The 25,842-nt window shown below is 33.3% G+C and overlaps 1 protein-coding gene across 1 annotated transcript in view; it reads right to left on the bottom strand.

Annotated features, from left to right (window-relative positions):
- Positions 1–277: 277 nt before the first annotated feature.
- Positions 278–25,842, bottom strand: part of LOC105678148 (uncharacterized) — a 221,996-nt gene continuing 196,431 nt past the window's right edge. Inside the window, exons 10-11 of the mRNA XM_067356375.1 lie at positions 22,693–22,803; positions 278–9,284 (exon numbers count right to left, since the gene is read on the bottom strand). Of these exons, the coding sequence (XP_067212476.1) occupies positions 22,703–22,803 (101 nt within the window). The 3' untranslated portion in view covers positions 278–9,284; positions 22,693–22,702. The remainder of the gene's footprint in view (positions 9,285–22,692; positions 22,804–25,842) is intronic.

Raw genomic sequence — 25,842 nt, 5'->3', positions numbered from 1 at the left:
TTCGCGCAATAAATTTTGATGGAATAAATCTCACGAAACTACGTTCATTGCGTGGATTCACAGCCAGCAAAGTAACGATCATGTTTTTGGATATTTTATTCCGGAAAAATGTCTTCAATATAAAATGCCTAAATTATATTTTATATATAAAATATAATTAAAATTATAAAATTATAAAATTATTATTTGATATATAAAAGCTATCTGTGTTTAATTAAACAATATAATGTATTTTCGTCTGTTTGATATCAAGATAGAGTAGTTAATTAAGCGCGCATTTCTTGTGCTTCCAAACTGTTTATTTAATAACTCACAATTGCTTTACATATACAGCTTTGAAGTGAGCGCGCCTTTGGGCGTGGGCGCGTCGATTAATTCTCGACTTGTAATTTACAGTGATGTAAGTGCGAGGGATCTTAACGTATTACTTAAATCTCTTAACGTATCGGAGTACGGCTTTATATATAAACAGCTATACAACTTACGGTTAATTTATATCGTTTCTTTACGCGGCTGGTTGGAGCAACGTGCCAGGTCATTATCGCTTCATCGATACTCGATGTATCATATGATTACCCGCACACAAACACGATGAAAAAGATTAAACAGATGTTGGTCATGAATTATTTCCGTTGTATGCAATATTTCACATCTCTAGTCGTATCTCTGGTTCACCATGCAAATGGTTGACCACATTATAGCTACATATAATATAATTTGTAATTTTAATACATATTGTAATTAATAATTTCTCTTTATTTTCAACACAAATAATTCCATGCAATAACATTTCAGTTAATAACAAGTGATAAAATATTAAAGTTACATAAACAACGAGATAATAATATTTAAAATATTTCTTACTATTTAATTCACAAAAACAAAATAGATATTTTTGTGTTTTGAGTTCAAATTTAAACAATAACAATTTTGTTAAAGTTTAATAATTTCGATTCGATGATATTCATTATTTTTTTTACATTACGATATTTTAACATAATTTTATATACGAAAGATGAAAACATTTAAATAGATAAGAAATATCGCAATATCATTTTCACAATTTATTTTTACACATTCGTACCGCTTTCATGCAAAGAAACGATTGTTTTCAAATAAGCGAATTCGCAATGTCTAACATCATCTCCACATACTGGAAAGTTAAAATTGGCCATTATATCGAAACACGATTCACACAATTACAGATACATTACGCGGCTCGAATCGGGTGCGAACTCTCGAGCGTTAACCAGGATAATCAAGTTGTAAAGTCACGAAGATGCATGTTGTAGTTGTTGTTGAGAACGAATCTTAAGCTCGATGGTGCATCTCCATTGCGAGTTTGTTTTAATTCTGTCATAAAGTTTGCGCGGCGCGGACAGGATCTCTATTATTACACGAGGCATTTTGAGGCTTGCGCGCTGCGAGTGTTAGATCAACTTCATTGATATGCCTGGTGCATCCGTTTGCAATGACGGCTTGATACGACGCTTGTACGGAAACTTCGCTAATGTCAAATTTCGCACCAACATAATTAGGGACTTCAAATTTTACTACCAACACCGCGATAGACAAACAAGATTGAGCCGAAGTATTAATTATATATTTTGCAGACTCATCTGCCTTTTATCTATCAATATATTTCTTTTTGTAGAAATATTAATTATACAGAGACAATTCAAGAAGAATCTATTAAGCTTCAGGAATGCTCTGTCTGAGCAACTTTAAGCTATTTAAATATTAACTTTAAATATTATTTAACTGTAATAGAAAATTATAGTCTTATTTTTCGGCGATTATATATTATAATAAGAACGCAAATTTAACGGTGACATTATTTTGATAACATGAGTCGACATGTGTGTTTTATTTAATTTCTGTTTAACTCAACGACTCTAACAATTCAATATTGCTATTTCATCTAGAAATTATTAAATTTAATTTTTAAGATTTATTGAATATATAAAGTTTAGGTTAGAAATTAATAAATGGCCTCATGTTTTCATCTTAAATTTCTCTTATTTTCTTAAACAGTAATTTGTTTTGCATTGCTTCTAATTTTCAACGTTTTTTTATGTTTCTACTAATACGTTTCAATGAATTGCTTTTCGGTTTAACGTTTCGAATCCGTGTCGTTAAAAACTTGATTTCACGATCAAAATCCTGACGAAAAGTATTCGGGAAACGCGGCCGGCGCAGTTCGGATACGAAACCGCGGAAAGAATGTGCAATTGCAGCTGGCCAAAAAGTGACCCGATGCGTTGGCGCGAGCCAGACGATCGTTGGACTGCGTCGTCCAAACTTCGTCAGCCGGTCGAATTTTTTACATGCTACAGAAGTAGAGCATGCAGGACAAAAACCGGGCATGTAGCTACCGGAACTGCAGGATTTATCACAAGCGCGATTGCGCACACGCGTACAGTCCGCTCTTGAGAGCTGTGTAAACTGAGAATTTTCGCAATTGAGCTGTCTGCTCCGCTTTGAAAGTTCCCTACAGCAATTTCTATGAAGGACTTTTACGCTGTTCGCTATTTTTTTCTTTTTCTCTCTTTTTTTGTGATAACGACTTTTGATAACTGCGTAGCTGCTGACATGCATATTTATACCGTAGCGACAGCTGCCATTTACAGATAGAGCATTCCGTAGAGCAGTTCTTATTGCCGTTAGATATTGCTCAACTTAAAGTGCGATAAAAACTGAAAAAATTGATAAGACAGAATTTTTGTCAAATAAAAATATATATATGTATATATTCTCTCTCTCTCTCTATTCCCTTAATAATAATTGATTCAATGTATTATATTTCACAATAATAATATATAATTTTTATGATTTATTATTGGGTCTTGATTATAATTGAAAGTTTTTATAATAAATTTATTGATACTTGGCCAACAAATATTTAATCATTTTAATAAATTAATTATTTAAATAAATTACTGATTTATTATTAAAAGACAAATCAATTTTCACGATTATTAAATGATCAAATTAATAACACGGGATCAGACTAACACGATTATAGCGAGCGTGAAAGCACGCTTACCATCATTATATTATTAAAATTTAACTATATATTAATTAATATAAAATATATTAATTAATATAAAATAATCAGAATAATGAACCTTTAAGAGCGATCTCAACATAATTTTAATACAAAATGCATATGTCGATCCAGGTAGCAGGTGCGATTGCTCCGAATTTCAAAATGTCTACTAATATTGTTTGTGCATTAATTTGATGCACCAAGTTTTTTTATTGCAATCACAGAGAAACGAACAAATTGAAGGAAATGATAACAGGGAGATTAGTTATCGATTGCAAAATTTACTTTACTGTTTATGATTGCAAACTTTATTTAAATTAGCTCTAATTTTGTCCTCTTTCAGTTTTTCTTTTTTTTTCCATCTTTGAAGTTATGTGTTAAGCGTAGATATTGCAATATAATATGATCGATTTAAGTACAAAACAAACTTGTCATAATTTTCTGATGCAGAATAAAAATTTTTTAGTTGTAATGATTTTTAAATTAAAAAATTTTATTCTTTACTAATCACAAAGATATTTGATAAAAAATGACCTATAAAATTTTTTTCATTTTTATATATATTAAATTTTGTGATAATAGGTCAAATTTTTGTTGGAATTGATGTAATTTCAATAAAAATTTAAACTTAAATATATTGAAGTATTTAATAACGCAATAGTAATCTTAAATTGACGAATAAAACAAACAAGCTGTTCTCATTGTTTAGAAATATTTATAAATTTTTACTAGTAATCTTATGTTCATCTATTTGCAACTTTAATAACCTGAGATTCCTTTTCATAAGATATTAAATATTTCTCAGCTTGATTAGTTGCAACATTTTACAAAATGGCAACAGTAAAAATCATTCCCATAGATTTTTTATCCAAAAAAAGCGAATATACAAACATCTCGACGATATTTGTATGCTCTAACACACTATAAATATTTCTTTTGACATCTCAAGATGTTAAGCTTCATCCTTTGATTCTTCTATCGCTTAGATGTCAAATACGTCTCGTGTCCATACGCAAAATTTACTCTATATATGTACATACGGCTGCTATACGATAGTGTTAGACACGATTGGTATGTTCGGCTGATAACGTGGCAGTGTGAAACGGTGGTTGATAAGGATGATATAGGGTTTCCAAACGATGTCAGAGATAAGAGAAGATCGGCTGACTTGTACGGGGATTTCTCGTTGCGAAACGATTAATCCTTACAATGCCGTACAAAGTAATCCTATCAAATAACTAGAGCTTAGGAAATCTGACAAGATCGAGTTAGCAACTCATTAATGATTAATGAAGTTATTTACATGGTGTATTTGTTTAAGAGCGCTTCGCTTTTGGGATATCGATCCCAGGTCAGATTACAGTAAGTTAATAAACCTTTTACAAAAAATTTAAATAATGTAATTTATGTAATAAAATAAAAAAAGTTTGCAATTTATTCTATCATAATATAGAAAAGTTTTATTAAATTCTAAATAAAGCTTTTACGTTTTAAAAAAACTCTTTTTTAGAATTTTGTTAAACATTTTAAACATTGTAAAATATAAAATTGTAATACTTTATAGTAGAGTCGAATTATAATTATTGTTTTTCAAATTGTTATATTTTTGATTAAAATATAACAAATTACATAAGAATATATATTCTTTTAAAATATGTGATACGAGTAATTCTCGTTAAATTACATTCTTTATTATAACGTTATAAATTTTCAATCAATTATTTATCAAATATTTATGATTAATTCTTCACAATATGCAGTATATAAATTTATACTTTATTAACGTTTGGTTCATATAATAAAAATAAATAAAACAATGCTGCATTTCAGTTTGTTTTATAATTCGTAATTTTAATGTTCCGTCAAGATATGATATTCTTTAGTGGCAGTACATTCGACGGAAAATCTGTATGCGGTAACTTTTTAGATTATCAATGAACAGTTATCTTTGAAATATAGTTACGATACTTTCTCTTGATTATTCATGGATACGTTTAATTAATTTATTGATCAACGGAACACTGAGGATAATGGATGAGGAAAAGTACCGATCGTGCCTAATAAAAATCGCATACAGAATATCCACATCGAGGATCTTTGTTCCTTGCACGTTGCTCGTAATCCTTTGCGCTGAGGGAAAATTTACGAATTACAGCGGCTCAAATGCTCGCCACTCCGTAAATCTCCGATTGATCTCGTTAGTTCTCTCTATCTACCGCTTCGGCAAAATATTAATAAGATAACAAGAAGGAACGCCATATTTACATATAAAAATATATCTTATCGTGATTGATCGATGGATCTATGTATAATATACATGTATATATTATGAATATAGATAAAACTTCTCTTAACGTACACCGTGATTCGTTTGATACGTTTCCACACATCACAATTTTCTTGGTAATCCGATGTAATTTCGGTGGATAACATAGTACCATGGAGAATGGTCCAATCTGGGAAATGTCCGATATTATTCGCTTCTTGGTTTTGTAGAATCTGCAGTCTTGATCGTGATATCCGCATAATCTTTATCGAGAAACTTAAAGGCAGGTCGTGAAGGTGCAACTGTTTTTGCATCTCACTTATAGCGCATAATTAACGCTTCTTAATGGAAGAGAAAAGCAATCTTTGTAATAATTCGCCTTTAGACATGTCGTTCTTATTAAACGATATGAAATAGAGAGAAAAATGCATTTTATATGCAATTAAATATATATTCCGCGAATACGAGAAGCTACACGCTAGACTATTTGTGCAGAAAATTGCATGTTTCTGTTAACTAGGTCGAGTGTTCGGTTGCCTTTAGCAAACAAGCAACGAATCTTTGTTGGCACTTACGTCAATACGTACCACGAATATTGGATACTCTGCTTTGAATAGTAGAGAAATACGCCATTGCCGTAAGGTAACTAACAGGAAGAAAAGAAGAGAGGACGGGTGCTTCCTCGGTAAGGAGAAGCATCCTCCTCGGCTATGCTCAAATTGGACCCATCCTCTTTTCTATTCTGTACATGGTGTCCTGAATGCTTTGCACACGCGAGAATACTTTTCTTTTCAAAATATTGAAAGTACTATGCGAATCTGTACTTGTTACGCAATGTATGCGCTCTCCTAGAAGAAGACGAAATATTTATTTTCTATTTTTTTAATGAAAGTTTTTCCATGAAAATTTTCCGTTTCCCTTTACGATTTAATTACTAAGAAACTTCAGGATGGAAATTTTAAGTATTGAATCGAGTCGTTAAAAGCAAATTTTGTTAGTAAAAAAATTCTCTTTAAAATAATTTATACTCTTAGATTTAACGTTAAATGCAAATGCGCATTAATTGTAATAGTTTAAATGGATTAGCTAACGTTCGAGGCAGTATGCGTCCGAAGTTATCAAAGTGGTGATAGCCATTGAGCCGTGCTAAAATGTGTTTCATGAAATTATCTTGCTCGTGCGTTGTTTTCATTAACTCACTGCACGTGTCGATTGCGCGCTTTTTTTTCAACTCAACATATATTGTCGCCGTAATTAAGTTCCATTAGCTGATTTACGGGTTCAGAAACAAAGAACAATCACGGCGAGCAGTAAAACTGGCGGTGTCGTTGTCACATATACTATCAAAATAATGGATGAGTACAACTCGGTCCGCAATGTAGCGTACTATCAATTTTTGAAGTCTTTTGTTCAAGCGTTGATCGTTTAATAATGTATATCGAATCTTCTCAGCGCATTAAATATAATTAATTTGAACCGTATATTCGAAACGGCAAAATTAACACGATTGTCTAATAATATCGCAATATTAAATCTCAAAACATGTTAAGTGAATTTATAAACTAAGATATTGCACTTTATTGCGTTATCAAATCTGTTTGTCTTTTTTGTCACAATTTTTCATATGTAGTTCGTACTACACGTCGATTGCGGAGATTGAATTTTACGTACGTCATCATGTATTCCCAGGACACTCTATATAGTTACATCAATCCGAACATCTCTTCGGAAACATCCTTTGGATTTCATTTATTGCCTAGAAGTTATAACGAGGTTGTTCTACAAGTTTATTCGGTCGTGCGGCGTATTCGTTAGTTTCGCTTGCGCTTTTTCGTGTGTAACTCGTCCAGGTTCTTTTTCTTATTCTTTTCCGCTCTTTTTTGCTTCGCTCTGGTGCAGCGTAGTGTGACGAGTAGCGCACAAATAATTCACAGCTGTATGTTGGGTATAGAAGCACTTCTGAGCCGGGAAGTTTCGCGGTGTAAAATCGCGAGATCGAATAAAAAAAGAAAAAAAAAAAAGATAGCGCATCGTCTTTTTGTCGTTTCGCTTCTACGATGTTTGCGAGTTCTTCTTAATGATTGGCTGATACGTAATCATCAGCCTAAACCGATAATCATGTTTCTATCTTTCGAAACTCGAGTTTCGTCGCAACATGAAAAGCTCTTCACTTCTCGTAAAATAGCCACGCAAATCATACATCTTACAATTATTCAAAGGATTAAATAGATATTGAGATTAATTAATTTTTATATAATTAATGTGTTCTGTTTTGAAGTCTAAAAATGTACAACTAAAAACAGGAAAAACCATAAAGTAAAAAAAAAACAAATTATTTATGCAAATATTTGCGACATAATAAAATAACGAAAACATTAATATGCAAAATATTTTTTTTTAAGTAAATTTTTTATTAAAAAAACTAAAAATTTAGCTTTATATAAAAATAAAATACGACGAATGTAACTAAAATGTTACAATTAGACGTATTTAATTTCTCATAAAATTAGTAAAAGACCAATCATTTCATGCACTACGATTAATACACATCTGGAGAAAAATACTCTACAAAATCTATAAATCGCATAATGTGTGTAATGAAAATTTAATACAGAAATTTTTATGTTTGGTGTTTCCAAAATATTCCAATATTTCGTGCCTATTAGAATAGATCTGATTTTCTGTTCGTTTTCGAGAATTTACAAGTGATTAAAACATGATAATCTGATCGTTCGAAGCGAATCGGACGATATGCTTTGATCAGTAGGAAATGGTAATTATTCGCTGTTAATTGTTTACTATCCGTGCTTCGCTGTGTGGAATCTCTGCCTGCAATGGCAAGTTTCCTGTGATGAATTCCCTGTCACAATATTTACTAATACTCAACATCATCCTATTTTGTCGAGTCTTTTTTTCATGACGCTTACAATAAAAACTAATGATGTAATAAAGAATATTAGTGAATATTTTTTTGAGGGAAGAAAATATGTCTAAATATTTGAAGTACTTTAAATTAATTGTGGTAAGTCAGAATAATTAAAATTTACAAATTAAATGGCCTATTAAAATTTGATATACACTACACAAATATTAAAAACGTTTTAGAAATTTACATCACTAATATTTACCACAACTTTTATCAAAGGTACTTTGATATTGTATTTTACAATAATTAAATTTGCAATAAATCATTATTATTACACTTTCGCGATATTAGCAGCTGCGTTTGCTTCACACTCACGAAAAATATTGTCAAGAAATTCTCATTTTGCTCATACGTGTGCTTTATATCGTAGCTTCCATAAAAATAAAAATTTTTATCGAGAGAAAAGCATTCCCTTACTGTGGATGAAGGTCTGACGGATCGGATTCTGCAACCCGTCGTTGGCTTTGCCATCACAGTATCTATTTCGTCTTATCGACACAAATTTTTCTCACCATCAGAACGGCAATGAGCAAAGAATGTTGAAGTCTTCACGGGGACATTTTCACGATTTATCTCAACAAAAGTAAATTAACAAACTGTACACTAGTGGCCCACTTTAGTTAATTTCTTGTCTCGATTAAAAATCTTTTATCCATCATCTCTCTTCGAGATCGTTGAGGATTGTTGCTGTCTTCCATTTTACTCACTATTCCAATTCCTATTGGAATTGTCACTACGATTTCGGTTTTCGATATCGACGCTTTGGATTTTCGAGCTGTTCGAAATTTCATATTCGTGCGGAAACGCGCACCGGAAACTTCGCGACACGAGGCGTCGTATAGTACGACACTGTTCGATCTCGAGACGGGATTGGATTGCGCGATGCGGATCGCCATCCATCGAAGTGATGATCATACAATCCCCTGCATCATCGCACCAAGCTGCATTGTTGCAGCTGTTGCACGTGCACCTGTCTGTCTGCGTCTTTTTTGCTGTCCTGCGTTGTGAAACTGCATCCAGATCGGTAGAGCTACTAAAGTGATCTGTAACAGAAAGATGTAACATTTGAGAGTTTTATCAAATTGACTAGTTGAAACGCGCTCCAAATGATAGAAACAAATCAGAATATAATGCAAGAAATTTATATTATTTATTTAACTATACTACTGTTGACTTTAACACATTTTTTCTTTAATTATTGTTTTTATTTTATCCACTAATTCTACTTCTATTAGAATCAATTTTTAAACATTACTGCTCAATAAGTACATACTTGATGAACTGATATCACTCTTCTTAATATTACTTGAATTCAAGTTAATTTACGATATAATATTTTGCTTTTACTATGTTAACTTACAATTAGTATCAACGAAATAGATTTATAATTTACTAAATTTAAAAAATTTGTGTATCTTAATAGAATAAATGGAGAGAAAAAATGCATAGAAAAGAAAAAGTTTTAAGAAACTACTAATTATAACATTATTAAATATACAGTGTTTAAATTTTCCTTCATGTGTAAATTTTTTGATCAGTTTAAAGCTAATTTTTCGTGAGCAAATGAATAATGCAAACGGAAAAAATTACGCAGACACTCTAAATACATAATCTCGTAATTTCAAGCCTTGGCTGCATTAGCATTTGCTAAATGCGTTAAAAAAGTAATAAGAGAATTACCAGAATATACAGATATCATAGTTTGCTTGCATTTTCGTAGAATCATAAATTACGATTTTATTAAATGCTGAAAAATATTCCATTTTTATCTTTTTTAAAAAAATTTTTTAAATACTTTTATAAAATTGCTGCAATTTTTGTAAATAAAAGTTAATACAAGAGCTCATTCTTCTTATTCTTGATAAACAAATCTTTAATTAAAATTCTGGTAAACACACCGTGAAACTAATTATAAAATAAAATTTCGTTATTTATTTCTACCGTCAAAATTTAATTCATAAAACCAATTTCAATTATTTATAATGTAGAATCTGTTAATACCGTGATCTTTTTTTTTTTTTTAATCGGTCGAAAGCTTAATAAGTAATAAGTCTATGAATAAAAAGTATGATAATGCTTAATTGAACGATTTGCTTGATTATAATAGCTTTATTTAAAGAAACACCCATGTGTATCATATTGTCTTATATTATCTTCGCTTATCTTGCTGCGCAATCACTTGTTTCCTCCGGGAAAAAAATCGTGTATTCCGAAGCTTCGTGAAGGAAAGTTCGTATTATCATCGTATAGCACGATGTATTTTGACTCACAAAAAAGATTACCTCCCTTATCCGTTTCCTTTGCAAGAGATTCGGTTGCGAAAACCGCTGTTTACACGATCGATGGTAATGCACGGGGGCGTATATACGTTCGCCTATGTGGTGGATACGAATTACATATTAGAGTGCTGAGAGAGTGGCAGCAAGTGAGTGGTGGTGTATAGTTTATATAAGTACGATTCATTTGAATATATTAATTATTCATTTTACATGCCGCGGAAGCCGCGTATCGCGTTAATCCTCGCACGATTACCGAGTATGTCGAGCACGATTCCGCATCGATCACGATTCATCGTTTCCATGTATGCATGATTAAATAATTTCGCGGCATCGACGATGCTCCGATTAATGCTTGTATTTACGATCGTATAATTAATACATTCCTTTGCATCAAAGAAGAGTTGGCCTTATGGCTATCATTATTTTTATATTTATCCTTAAAATATTGAGCGTTTTATAGATTGATATTGTAATTAATATATGTATTTCCGAAATACTCATCCTAAATTAAAATAAGCCTCGTATTCGGTTTTGACATATACTGCACTGGATACAATTTTGGCATATTAATTATCCAAAATTATATAATAATATTCCTATTGAAAATTGTTATATTTAGCTTAACAAAAATTGATTCGCCATATATAAATTATATATTAATGTCAAACATTACATATCACAAATATTAATAGTCCATGTTACCGGTACGAATAAGTTACGTTTCGATGTGATGAGTAATAAATAAAGTAAATATACATATACATACATACATATATATACATATATGTATATATACATATATGTATATCTTTTCGACAAAATTATTCTCACATTATCAGTGCACATGTATGTATATTATTATTGGTCAACGTTATTAACATTTGATTTATAGCATGCATCTATCACGGTCTATCATAGTCATTGTACATTAATTTCAATTGATACTTAATGAATGCATCGAGAGATACGTGCAGATATACTGTATGTACTATTCTCCACTGTAATTACCCTATAATTATGTCTGTAGTGCAGCGCACTATAGTAAACAAATAGCTCATCAATCTCAGTACGTCATCGCAGGCCGGTTATCGATCACTTTAAGGCAGTGTATAAAGGCTGTCACGATGTCGTTACCAAATTTGTTCGTCGGTAAATTTCTGTTTGTATAATTACATTTTTAAAATACCTTCTTGTCGGTCCATTTCGGTCGATTTAACTTTTACATCTATTATTCATATATCTGCATTTGAGCATTAATTTTATAATACACGACACATAACATGCGTACGTGACATGAAACATACATAAATTTCAATATTCGAAAAGAAAACGAATCCAGATAAAACTATGGTGGTTACGAGTTGAATCTAGAAAAGATGAATAACGCGCACATTAATTTTCATACATTCTTTTATTGCTATAATTTTTCGCACAACACATAAAACATATTAAACATATTAAATAATTTTAGGTATTTGCCAGAGTGGAAAAACATGCTAATCGATATAATTTTATTTTTACAACAATTTAAATTTGAGTTAACATTTATTTCCACTTAAATGTTATAAAATATGACATTATTGTTACATTTGAAAAATAGAAAGATATATTTTTAATTTATAAGGTAATTTGGGTTAATAAGCTTTACAAGCAATTTCAGCGTTCCATTCTTTACTGTGCATCGATGTGTCACTTTCGTTATTCCACATCGCCGAAGATTGCTCGCAAAATAAGTTGCTCGTATATTTGTGATATCCATGCAGGCGGAAACCATTTTTTCGCGCGCCATCGCATCGCGTTGTACAAAATAATAATATATCCGCAAACATCATCCTTTCGCATGCGAGAAAATGTCCGATAGGACGAAAATAAATTTCGATTACCTGTACTAGAATGGGAGAAAAAAAGATAATAGTTCAGTGCGGATATACCGATCGCGGCGACGGATAGGGTGAACAGCTTGCGGGAGGGGGAGGAGGTGTCCACAGTGTATATTAGATATTTAAATCCTGCGGTTCGCGAAATATTGTGATACCGGTGCATTGTGGCCCGCGGTGCTGTTGGATATCGATATTATTTCGTTTTGCGGCAACGTGAGTGTGAGCGGAAATAGGAGAGAGAGAGAGGAAGAGAGAAAGAGATCATTGATAACACAATATCTACATGTACATACATACATGCACAGAGGTAGAGAGAATTGCTCTACAAACTGCGCTCCTAATTTTAATGACAAATTTTGGGATTAATTAACGTTGTTATAATTACAACAATTACTTAACGTTGAAAATTAAATAATGTTAAAGAAATTGTGTCTAAAAAATACTTATATCCGCGCATATTAATTATTAATATCATAGTTAATCTTAAATTTTGATAACATTATGAAAAATTAGCCATGCAATTAATATGCAAATTAAAACGCATTCGAAATATACACTCACCCGAAAAAAAAGCGGTACACTGAAAATGTGGGAAAAATTCATCAAATTTCAACTGACGATAACTTCGTAAATAATAAAGATAGAAAGTTCTATAAAATATGAAAATAAAGCTAAAAATCTCTACTTTAAGAATCAATTTATTTCAATGTTGCAAAATAAATTTATTGAAAATAGCGGATGACAAAGCGCGAGCATGCAAAATTGAAAAATAATGGTTCGAGTTTGCGACGGTGCACGGTATAAACAAAAAATTGTAGCTTATTGGGATCAAAAGCGTACGAAAGTACAGAGTCTCCTCTTTAAAATGCTTTTTTATGCATCTCGATACGATGATTTTTTGAGAGGCCTAGAAGTAAGAATCTGCCTTTTTCTTCAAATGCGAATCTCTCGGCGAAAAATCATCGTATCGAGATGCATAAAAAAGCATTTTAAAGAGGAGACTCTGTACTTTCGTACGCTTTTGATCCCAATAAGCTACAATTTTTTGTCTATACCGTGCACCGTCGCAAACTCGAACCATTATTTTTCAATTTTGCATGCTCGCGCTTTGTCATCCGCCATTTTCAATAAATTTATTTTGCAACATTGAAATAAATTGATTCTTAAAGTAGAGATTTTTAGCTTTATTTCCATATTTTATAGAACTTTCTATCTTTATTATTTACGAAGTTATCGTCAGTTGAAATTTGATGAATTTTTCCCACATTTTCAGTGTACCGCTTTTTTTTCGGGTGAGTGTATAAACAAATATCAGAGACAATTCCATGAACAATAGCATGAACTATCGCAATTTTCTTTTTGTGTGATAACACGAGTATAAGAATCGAGTTGCCTTTCAAGCGGGTATGCATCTGCAAAAAGCGCTCAACATTTTTTATCTTATCTCCGACTGACAGAGTTCAAACGGACGTCGCGAGGGATTGTCGGCGCAGACACGATAAGCGTATCCGTGCATTTTTCCCCTTTTCGATTCCCTTTTGATTCCCTTTCGGATTTCAAGTTTTTCTCTTCGTTTAGCAAAACAATAGAACGATACGTCGATGAATCTCTGTTAAACATGTAACTGATATTTCGATTCGGTTCTACGTTTCAATCGCGATCGAAAAATAAATATTTTTTTCGAATTGTTAATTACTTCGAATGAAAATATTCTTAAAGGTATTATTATTTATTATTATACTAGCCCACGCATTCAAATGGTAAGGAATTAAACGCTTTGTTATTCGATATCGAATTCTATTACGAAACGCAATATTGTTTTCAAATATTGATGTGCCGTTCGCAGAGCAATGAAAATAATTGTTATGTAATCGACAATAGCTTTTTTTTTAACATTTGAGAGCAATCATAGTTGGATTAGAAATCACATTAATGAAAAGTGTGCATTCCTTGATATTTGATCTTATAATCCGATTATCAAAAAATATAGTAATAGACGAATTAATCCTTCCAGTTGATTAAATTAATTTTGGCTTATTGATTCTGGAATTGCAATTATTGGACATTTAATCTTTTAATGCGGTAAATGGTAGATGTAACAATAATCCAAGCGCATGACTAAACATATTTAATTTTATTTTTTGATACTTCTACATAAAAACACGTCATCAGAAAAACACGAGAAAAATTGTGTGGTAACGTGTTTACACATAACACAAAATAAAATAACGCTTCTGCACCATGTGTTTTAATATTTAAAATAACTGCATACGTGAGGTAATAATTGATAACCGTTGTAATCCGTGTAAACACTGTTAGTTAATTGAAAAATAATTTAACAGTTCTGCTATCTGTTGCTATTTGTTTTTGGCGAGAACGAACAACTAATTAATTAATTATCTTTTTTTATTACACCGTTCTCGCTATCCGCACTGCTCTCTATTCGCCACATTTTTATATCTCACGGCATGTTATATTTTGCTTCCGTCCAAATTTCCCACCCCTTTACACGCGCGTACGCTCTTAATGAATCCAATGAACATTTCGCAGTTTTATTGATTCCCCGCTTGCGGTGCCCGACTATTTGGACTGCGGCCAAGCGTGACAAAAAGAATTCGCGCGTTTGAATGTACATGGGAAGCCGACGTGTTTGTTCGTTAAACGGATGAATTCCTTTATCCGCGAGCATCGGTTAATTTGGAGCCGGAAACCTCCTGACAAATAACCTCCTGATCCCCTCGCTCATCCCCTCGCCCATCCCCTCGCGCACTTTGCGCGCCAGTAAAGGCGGTTAATCACGCCGATAATAAATGAGCCGTAACCAGCAATTAGACAATTATTATTGACAAACGACGCGCCGGGAGATAAATGGGGTGTCTTTATACATTCAGGAGGTGTGAATGCCGCTGAGAGAGCAATTCAAGGCAATATATATCGTGAAAAAGTACGGGTCACCCAGTAGCCGTTTATTGCATTAAGCATCGTGGAATTTAAACGTGGAAAATATATTACACGACAATGACAATACCATGCGAAGCAAACGTAATTTAAATCTCGTTGCGCAAAATATAATAATGCAGAATGCGCGCCTGCGGTGATGACCGTAGGATTTAATTAATTAGTAATTGATATCGACCTCAACCTCTCTCGACAATGTTAAATTTTAATAACAGAAATACAATATTGTGTCAATGCCATTTTTATGAAAGTAATCCAATATTTGTAAATATAATGATTTGCGCTGATTTTCAAAGTGTTAAAAGCCAAGGAAGTTTTCAGTGACTGGTCAAATAATTACTCAAACCGCTTAGATCAACGAGTGAATGTCAAAAGCATGATTAACTCCTAACTCGCGTTATAAATTACGCAAATAAGGTGGAAATACGAAGCGACAAGCTTGACGAAGCGACAAGCTTGACGATTTAGTTGCTGATGACTACGAGCAACTGAAGCGAAATACAATTCGTATAAAATCCACCGCACTAAAGCATTCGTTTATGAATACCTACTTCACAGCGCATTCATTAGTCGCGCGAGTCAGCACAGAGGAATAGATAACGAAACTTCAATCAAATGTGAATTAATTTTTCCGCGTTATCCGCATTAAAGTCCCTTTTCCGATGATCGGGAAAATTTCGGTGCAGAATTAACGGATCGATATAAAAGCAGGTAATTTATTGCATAAAGCAGAAAATGTCCGTTCAATTATTAAATGTAGCAGCATCAACTGACTTTTCAGTTCGTTGTGCTCTATTAAGGGTACTAATTTTCATTTAACAGGTCATTTACGATCTAGTGGACCATCGAGTCGTTAAATCGATCAAGTGATCCATGCGTGCTTTTACGCGTCTTATTAGATAATTTAAAGTCTTTTATTCTGTGATAATCAATTTTGGCGTACAAAAATGCAAATGTTAATTGCCGAGTTCATTACAGATTACTATATTTATTTCTACTATCACGTGCGGTCTACGATTTTTCTCATATTTATTTCATGCAAAACGTAATACGATAAGTCCTTAATTGGGAGCTTTAATACTAATTGTGCCATTTAACAAAGGATAAAAATTACGTCGTCGCTAATTGTACGATTTCGACAGGGATTATCTTTAAACATTTTTTTTCCGTAATTCGCTATACATTGGGTCGTACATTTTAACCGACAAAGTTATCTAGCTGATAGCTTAAGCGTAAGTCGGAGTAGACACGTCGAGGGATTTAATGCTAAATCCGCTTTGTGCAGCTTGGCGTAGGTAATTGGCACTTGCTTCGTACTAATTGACAGTTTCGCGTTGCATCTATATCGCAAAAATATAAAGAATAGGCAGCAATTGTAATAAGACCAGTTTTATTTTATTAGCTCTTTCACTCTTAATTATCTAATCATAGACATACTTTTGCAACATGTGAAAGATTTCATAATTTACAATTTTAAAGTCTTGCAATTTTCTAATTTATGAACTTATTTCAACTTACAATTTGAATAATGTGACACCATATTTGATGCATTTAAACTTTAAATGTTATAAAGTAAAAAAACTTTTGTATCAAGTATATCTTTTGATTTGTTTTCGATATTTTCCATTTATGATTACCGTAATTGATTTTATTTGATACAAAGATATTACAAATGATAAAGTAATGAAAATAATTGAAAATGTATAGGAAACAATTAAAATACGTACATAAAATACGTAATAATTCAAAAGTTTCAAACAATAGTCTTAAGCTGTCGTAATCATATAAAATTAAGGAATAAAAAGTTCCCAATTCTCTTTTTAATAAATGCAAATTGAAAGGGTTGGCCGATAAGACCCGCAAAAAATTCCTCATTTCTCACGGAAATAGCGCCCGCGAGATTCGACGGAGGCAGACGATTAAAATTTATGAAATTTGCTTGAGGACCAGCCTGTGTCTCTCGAGATAAGGCAAGGCGTTACGTAATTGGATTAAACCGATGAATCACGGCTCTAAAGCTGTTTACACTCGAGATCGCGCCGCTTTCGTACATTGTTCTTCTTATCATGCCACAATAGTAACAATGAAGACTTTGTGTCAATAAAGTAAAAAATATGTTGCATAAAGTCAGCTTTGAACACGTTTCATTATATCACTTTTATCTAATATCAGGAATAAGGGAGAAATAAACAAGCTTTCTATTTTATAAATATAGTAATAAAAAATACTCGAAAAATAAAATTTAAAAAAAATAGTTCTGTTTACTTTTTCGATTATTAAATAAAATATAATAAAATATTACGGGTTGTGAAACTATGAAAAATGCATTATACTTTTATAGAGTTTGTTTTTTTCAAATGGGTTTACTATAACTTAATTAACGATAGGAAATTTATGCCTTCTAATAATAATATTGTTGTGCAAAAAAGAGGAGAATATTCTCACCGTGAAAGTTCAGTAGGAAATGATAAAAGTATGAGCCAATAAAGGATCATGTAAATAAATACCAATTTTCCAACTGTAGAAAAGCAGGAATGCAGATATATTCGAAAAATAAAATTACCAATATATTGTGCTCGCACGCTGAAAATATTTAGTGCATGTATTTTTTAATTAAATAGAAGTGAGGCCATGTATTTATGTTACGTATGTGCATGACATATTCAACGAATGGCATGGCAGAACGTCATTTTCAAATCGCCAGACGTCATGCACAGACCACACGTTATCGGATAATAGTGGACACCTGCCTTGCGATTTTACGGCTCGATTCGTTGCACTTGAATAATGATGTTTTACATAAAATAATAAGGTTATTTTTGATTCAAACATATGCCTAACATGCCTTTGATATGCGTAAACATTTTTTTCACATATTCAAGAATAGTGTGAATATACCTGTATCATATACAAATAATAATAGTTTCGGTAGTAGCATTATTAGCGATATTTGTTATTTTACTAAAAAATCCAAAATTTATATATTATTTTTAACATCGCTCTTGCACGTATCTCTTCTTTTTAACCATTGCTATTGCCTACGGTCTACGCACGTTTAAAATAAAAATTTCCAATCCCAATTCCAAATCACGTAATAATATTGGTTGTACGTATTTCCGGATACCGTTTCAATTGAACTGGTTAACTTGGGTAAATAAAATCATCGCAATAGCGATCGCGTTGAATAAAATCGCGCAGCTTCGCGTTACAACACTTTCGGAAAAAATTTCCCACCCGCATCGAATTCCAGCCGCGCATTCCCCGAAATGCGAATATGGAGAACACGTACACACGACAATGATTCTACGACTCTATCTCGGCGATGGCATTAATCTCAGTTTGCGGATCGCGTGCGTAACGCGGTGCGGCGGGAAAGCCATGCGCGGCACCGCGCCTCTCGTCATATGCACACACGGCAAATTACACACGACGTCAGACACACTTCGTGATAGTGAAGGATGTCACCGGATTTAATTCGGCGGTTTGTCGGTGCTCGAGCGATCGAAACCGTACGTGCGCGCGCGAGAGTGATAGAGACAAGCGCGGAGCACTGTGGGCTGGCGGTCGGAACTCAGGGCAAGGGACAGGGCGGCGGTTGGGCGAGCGGCGATGAGAGGGGAAGAGAAATACCCCCTTCTCGTTGTGTATTACCCCCGCGGTACAACAGCGGTGTTTTGCGATGAGGGATGGACGGATGTGACGTCACGGGAGCTCACGCCGTGATCTATGGCGGCTGATAATGAAAGCGCAGAGGTGAGATACCGCGGTGGAAACTATACCGTATAAGCTATAGTTTCCGCGAGAGCCGTCATACGGCAATGCCGCAGCATTCAACCCCCTCTCCTCCGCTCCCGTCACCTCGCCAACCCCCCCCCCCCGGGTTTCCTCCCGCGGCTCATCGCGAAATTATATCTTCACAATGGGGGATTCGACGCGGCGACGATAAAAGCTTGAATTATGAATATCGGTTAATTTACGTTACGCATTCGGGTGCCGCGATATGGATGGTCCGGCATCAGCTTTACTTTATGACGTGGTCGCGCGATTCCGCCGCTTCGATGACGAACGCGCGAAAACCTGCAATTATCGTGGCGCGCAATGCCGCAACTCCATTCGTTCCGCGATAACGACAGGAGGTCCGGCAATACACGCGATGTATCGATGTCGCGTAGTGGACAAGCGATAATACTATGTAATGAATAATTTTGCGCCCTTTAACGCAGTAAATTGTTGTTGTGGAAAGAATTATTAAAAAAGAACGTTAAGTTTTTCCTATATTTTTAATACATTATATGTATATTAAAAATATATTAATTATCTTACTCAATCACATAAAAATATTTAGAGAGAGTATATTTTTGATAATAAAAATTTTAAAACTTCCAATTATTATAAAACGTATCCGTCAAGCGCGCGCTTAAAATATACCATTTGCAGAAAATTTATCTAACGCGATAATATTGCAAAGTAACGAACAAATATAAAAAAAATCACAAAGAAAAAAATTCTTGCGTATAATATTTGCTTTATTTTTATATCGGAGTGCACACAATATTAAATTTTACAAAAGCAATTATGATATATCACCCTGCAATGAAGTTCAAGCACAAATTCTGTTTTAATTCATTGTATCAACAATAAACCGAAGTCGAGCCAATACGTTCGATTATTTTCTGATATGACAGTTTAAACGAAGAACAACTTCCTGTTTTTTAAAATTATATTGACGTGGATGTGAAAATTACGAAACATCCAATACGGTAATACGACGAGTATATGCTTCAACGTAGAATTTAATTTGAAAACGCTTGACACAGTCACACAAAATCATCAATAATAAACATCTGTTTAAATTGTGAATTTTTGCGTTGACATGTAGTTCTTATACGTAATAATATTAAGTACGTAGGAAAGCAAAATTATCCGGTAAGGCAAAAATTCTCGCGCATGAAACTTTGATTCGTGAGAGTCGTTATGAGCGACCTACTTACATTTTGGCAGCGGTATAAATCTATTTTTAAAACATTTCGAGTTGCAACAACACGCAGATATAAATTAATGATTTATCTTTTAACGCAATTTTCCTAATCAACTTACGTCATTTTACTTACATCGCTTTCAAAATGAGCGACTTAATTAATTACGCGTTAGTGTTGCAGAAATTATACAAAAAGTGCATCATTTTATTGGGAATTCCGTAAAACATTCCACCTGGGATTAATTGAACAAAGTTGGAATGCGATTATTTAAGTTTGTAAAACGCCACATTTGCCGTCCTAACAATAATTTTTCAAGAGCGTCATCTCATTTACGCGTGCCCCAGTTAGCTCGTTTTTAATTAGTTAGCGCCTCTTGTAATTACGTATACGATGTAGAAAAAAAAGCACATCGGCGGAACATCGGATTACGTAGCTCTAATAAAATTTCCGATAACTCACGGCAACCCGGTCACATGATTTCATTAATGTATCGTCAAAAATATTGGTGCTCATAATAAAATTGGTACGAGATTTTATTAATATCGTTACAGTTTAATTGAAGAGACTTCATAATCAATCGGAAAACTTTGAGATCAAAGGCTTGGCGAAAAAATAGCAAGCCGGAACTAAAATGCATAAGAAATTACATACATTATCGTGCATGACGGACGTTATTATGCAATAAAAAAAGCGATTTTATTTGTATTTTGCCATGCATTGTTCAATTTTCATTTTGAATAAAATGTACGTATTTATACTTTGTGCAAAATGACGTAATTAATATAACAAGCACTAAATTTTGTTATTGTACAGCATAGATCTAATTCTAAAATTCTCAATAATCTAAAATTGAAAGAAAATATATAGCTTTTGGTAAAATTTTAGATCGCAAAAATCGTCTTAAATAATATAATGATGACAATTTGAGCACAATAGAATAAAAACACGTATTCTGTATGTTTAATTTTGCAAATAAAACATTCGCCAGATACTTTTGCCAGTACTTTTATTCTTCTCTCTAAGTATTTTTAGAATAAATAGAATTCTGTTTCTGATTCCAAGTTATTCGAAACAACGTTTATGTCGATCGATTCGCTATCGTAGGAGGTTTGGTATCGCCGGGAAGAGCCAAGGTGATCCTTTTGTTCCTCTTTTCTTTCACGGAGAGATGTAGATTTCGCGTTAACCCAGAAACTCTCCGGGTGCGAGCTTCTTATAAGTCGATGGGCTTCCTGAGAACTCATCTGAAACTCGGATTAGGTGGTTGCACGAAGGAAAAAAAAAACTAGTGATGTGAGGAAAAGAAAGACAGCTTGTATCGTGAGGTACGAAGGATATGGCCGGCATGCCGAAGAAAGAAAAATCTACGAGACAGGCATGATAAACTCGAAGAGGTCAGAAACCACCCAGTGAAAATTTTCCAGAAGGCTAAAGCATTATTATCAACAACTGCCTAAAGCGTTTTATGAAACTAATAATTATGGAAATTGTTCAACTTGCAGAGGGGTTTTACGATAGATAAACGCAGCATCATAATTGTATTATAAGAGCTCATAATAATATCATGGCGATTTTTAACATAATGCTGTGCACTATTTTCAAACAAATTTCCATGCCAATCACGCAGTAGCGGATTATGGAGTGCAATTATTTAACGATCCGTGGAGTCATTTTTAGCTTGTGAGAACGTTCGCATGCTATTTTGAGAATTTCATAGGAAAATTAACTTTTCACATTCTGCACTCACAAAATCGCTTTTACGCTTTCATTATTAATACCAAAATGGGAAAACAAAAAGCATGTTTCATTATTTTCTCACAAATATAATTACAAATAATTTAACGATATTAAAAAATGTCAGATGTTATGTTCATGTTGAAATGAATCATAAATCTAATATCAAAGAACTTATTAAAATAAACATTAATTGCATTCAGAAACTGTTTCACGCCGAGTCACGCGCGACAAACAAGAATCATGTATTTTATATATACGTATTGCATTAACTTGCAATGTGGATATCTTACATAACTTTAGGATTTGAATTTTGCCAAAGTCAAATGAATAACCAGTTTTTAAACTGGACATTGAGTCTGTTAACAAAACTAAGGAATTATTAATTAAAATTAAGAAAATATATTTTTAAGAATTCTGCTCATTATTTATGATATGATATAAGTTGTGTTTTTTCTTCGACATTTGAGTCATACGAGGTACATAAAACGGTAATGCATCTCATGACAATATACCTCGTTATTTTTGTTAAAGAGAAGATATATTGACAAGGTCTGATAGAAATATCTTTCTATCGTCATATAGACTTTCTATAGACATTCAATCATAGTCTGTGCTTACCTTAGTACTGTCATCTGGTGAAGACGTAGCTCATCGTGAGGTGAACCAGCCAAAGATTAAGAAACGCTCTCGAAACTCCGTTGCCGTCATGCACGGCGGCTGGCAGTTCACCTGAAATTACATCAAGATTATTACGTTTTTCGGATAGAACCTTATTGTACAATTTATCAAGTAAAGTTAAACGACAGAGTAATCCGTCAGTGACAGGCACAATAATTGAAGAGCCAAAAAGAAAAACCAATTAAGTCTAAACTTTCGCGATTTTTTTGTTCTACAAATAAGATCTTAAACAATGTCTATCTACATCGAAGAAGTTGATGTTTCTAGCACAATTCGAAAACTCCTGAATATACATTTTAATTAAAACGAATAAAGTAATATAGGAATTTTATATAAATTTGATAATAAAATGTTGATATTACCTGTGCAGAAGATTAAATAAATGCAAAACTTTCAACTTGACATAATTTTAATTTTCGGGAATGAAAAGCTTGTTACGTTTCCCAAAAAGTTCACATTTTCGAGTACAATTAATTTTGCTCTTTGACTTTTCAATTACTTTTTAATTGCTTCATTGGCGTTACAATTCATTGAGGTCAAAATGGCAATCGTGAAATTAGCAAGAGATTCTCGAATCGGCTCAAACGACTTGCAAATCGGGGTGTTTAATATTCGATTTCCGCACAAAGTCCGTGCGCGCGCGTCTTCCGTCGACAAGAACACATTTGTCATTTCATTAATGGTTGTGTTCCGTCTATAGGTTTTCCGTCAAGCGCAGGCCGCCACGGGTTGACGTATTTTCGTGGCCTCCGTTTAATCGCTCTTCGACCGAGTTACGTTTCCCAGATAATAGTTGGAGCCTCCGGGCTTTCGTGAAATTAGGCGGCTCTTATTAATGGCTCTTACAGTGCTCGCTGCTTCGATGTCGCGTTCGCGCATTTACATATGCGAATACGTGGTAGATAACTGCGATTTGTACCAGGATGAAATTAAAATATCCCCGAATAACTACATCGATGTTATCAATTTTTATTTTTCGTCTCAAGTCGGCCTTTTAATTTGCTAAATAAATTAAAATTGATAGATTTAATTTTATCGTGCACATTGTTTCTTATAATCAATTATTAATTGTCCATATTTATATTATATATAAATGACAACAAATTCAATCAGACAAAATTACATTTAAATTGAATAGTTCATCGATCGTGTTCTTAAAGTAGTTGCAACGGTACAGTTGTTATCAAAAATATAGAAAGTAAGTAGGACCAGATGTGTACAAAGAAATTAATATGATAGAAAGCAACAGATAAAACAATTTTTTTTTACTTGACTGTATCTTTCATATGCAAATAACAATATACTTCTTGCTGCTGTCTTTCTGCTCTCCATGCGTGATATTAAATTATGTCATTTCTGTCATAAAAATGATTGAACACAATAACGTGGTAAATATTCGCGAAATTCAAATATGGTTCTTATAACATATTTATCTAATTATATTCAAGTCTTTTGTAAATACTTCGAAAGTAGTTTTCTTATAATTAAACAAAATTGTCTGATTTTCGTGTGATTAGCCTATGAAAAGCATTGAGTAAATAACATGTTAAATAAAGGATATTTTAATAACTATGTAAGAAAAAAATTACAGAAAGATATCTAACATTGCATACATTTAAAGTTTCTTAAAGTTTCAAATATACTTGGAATAATTGAAAAATTCTTGGAACTACCTTAAGCATGTCGCTTTTATTCGTCGTACTTTTTGCTATGGTATATCGTAGATGCTCCGAAAATTAAAAATAAATACATTGTTAAGTTTCTTTTCCATTTACTGCGTTTGCTTAATGACAAAACCTAATTCAACGATTCCACGGGTAAATTGCTTCTTTGTTTTGACAGTAGCCTTTCGCGAACGCAGTTCGTTACAACTTCTCCATCGGTGTCGGTATTATTCTGACGTCCTGCCGCGTTTCGCTTTCCAATTAAAAAAGTTTCCGCTTAATCGGGTAAAATATTTTTACGAGCTTCTGGCCTCTCGCCGGCAAAACAAAAACTCTTGAATTTTCAGTCCATTAATGTACGTATTTCCCCATTATTCGCATCAGCGCTGCTTGCATAACAGTGAAATGCGATATTATTGATTTGTACATTAAAACATGAAAGATAAAAAATATTTTAAAATGATGTATTTATATATAACTCTATTCGTGTGTGTATGATAATTTCATTAAAAATTCAGAAAATATAAATTTTGACAAAACATTATTTCTGGCAACTTTATCAAACGCAATTTATCAAATTTTAAACGTAAATCTATCAAATTTGTTGGAATTTTTCATTTTCAAAATATTTGCTTTTTCACGATATATTCTAAAAATCTCTGAATATTTTACTAAAAATTTTTGTATATTGAAAATATTAATATATATTTCTGAATTGCGATCTCTTTTCTATTTATGTTCTTATTCGTATTTCAATCAGATTAATTCAACAACCTGAAATTAGGTCCAAATTGTTTGCTATTTTGCCCGAGCGTGATGTTATCGAGTGGAAATTAAGGCAGATTTTAATTAGAGTGCGCCACAAAAATGCCGCAAAAATAATACCGATGGATACTTTTCACTGCCAAGTTTTTCCAAGCATTATTCGCGGTTATCGAATCTTTCTAGGCATCGGCGTAACCGTGCTTCCGGCCCGCATCCTTCCTTTTCTGCTTGTCGCCGAGACGCCCGCCGATAGAAATCGCGATCCTGGCCGTGTTCCAGGATCGCCTTGGAATTTGTCAATTCGTCCCACTCGATCACCGCCCCCCGCCCACTGACTTACAGCTTCTTTACTTCCTTCCCACCGTCTCGAGTACTACTGTCCCTTCGCCCACCCACTTACACCTCCAATTCTTCCCGATGCTTTAAGTTCTTCCCTCTCTCCTCTCCACTGATATCCCATCAACCCTTTTACTGCCTCTCCTTTCTCAACTTTTTATTTTTGTCATCACTTTCTTTCGCATTTCAGTTTTACTGTCTCTAGTAAAACCTTTCTCTCCGTCCTTACTTCGCGGGCGTGGATTCTCTTCTATGGATTCCTTCTCGCCGTCTCTTGTCCGACCGACTCGCCGCGGATCTTCCTTCCGGTCGGCTCGCAAAAAAA

Source organism: Linepithema humile, chromosome 5 (assembly GCF_040581485.1).
Source record: "Linepithema humile isolate Giens D197 chromosome 5, Lhum_UNIL_v1.0, whole genome shotgun sequence".
Classification (NCBI taxonomy): domain Eukaryota; kingdom Metazoa; phylum Arthropoda; class Insecta; order Hymenoptera; family Formicidae; genus Linepithema; species Linepithema humile.
The sequence above is the reverse complement of the archived record's forward strand: the minus strand, read 5'-3'. Positions and strand labels throughout refer to the sequence as shown.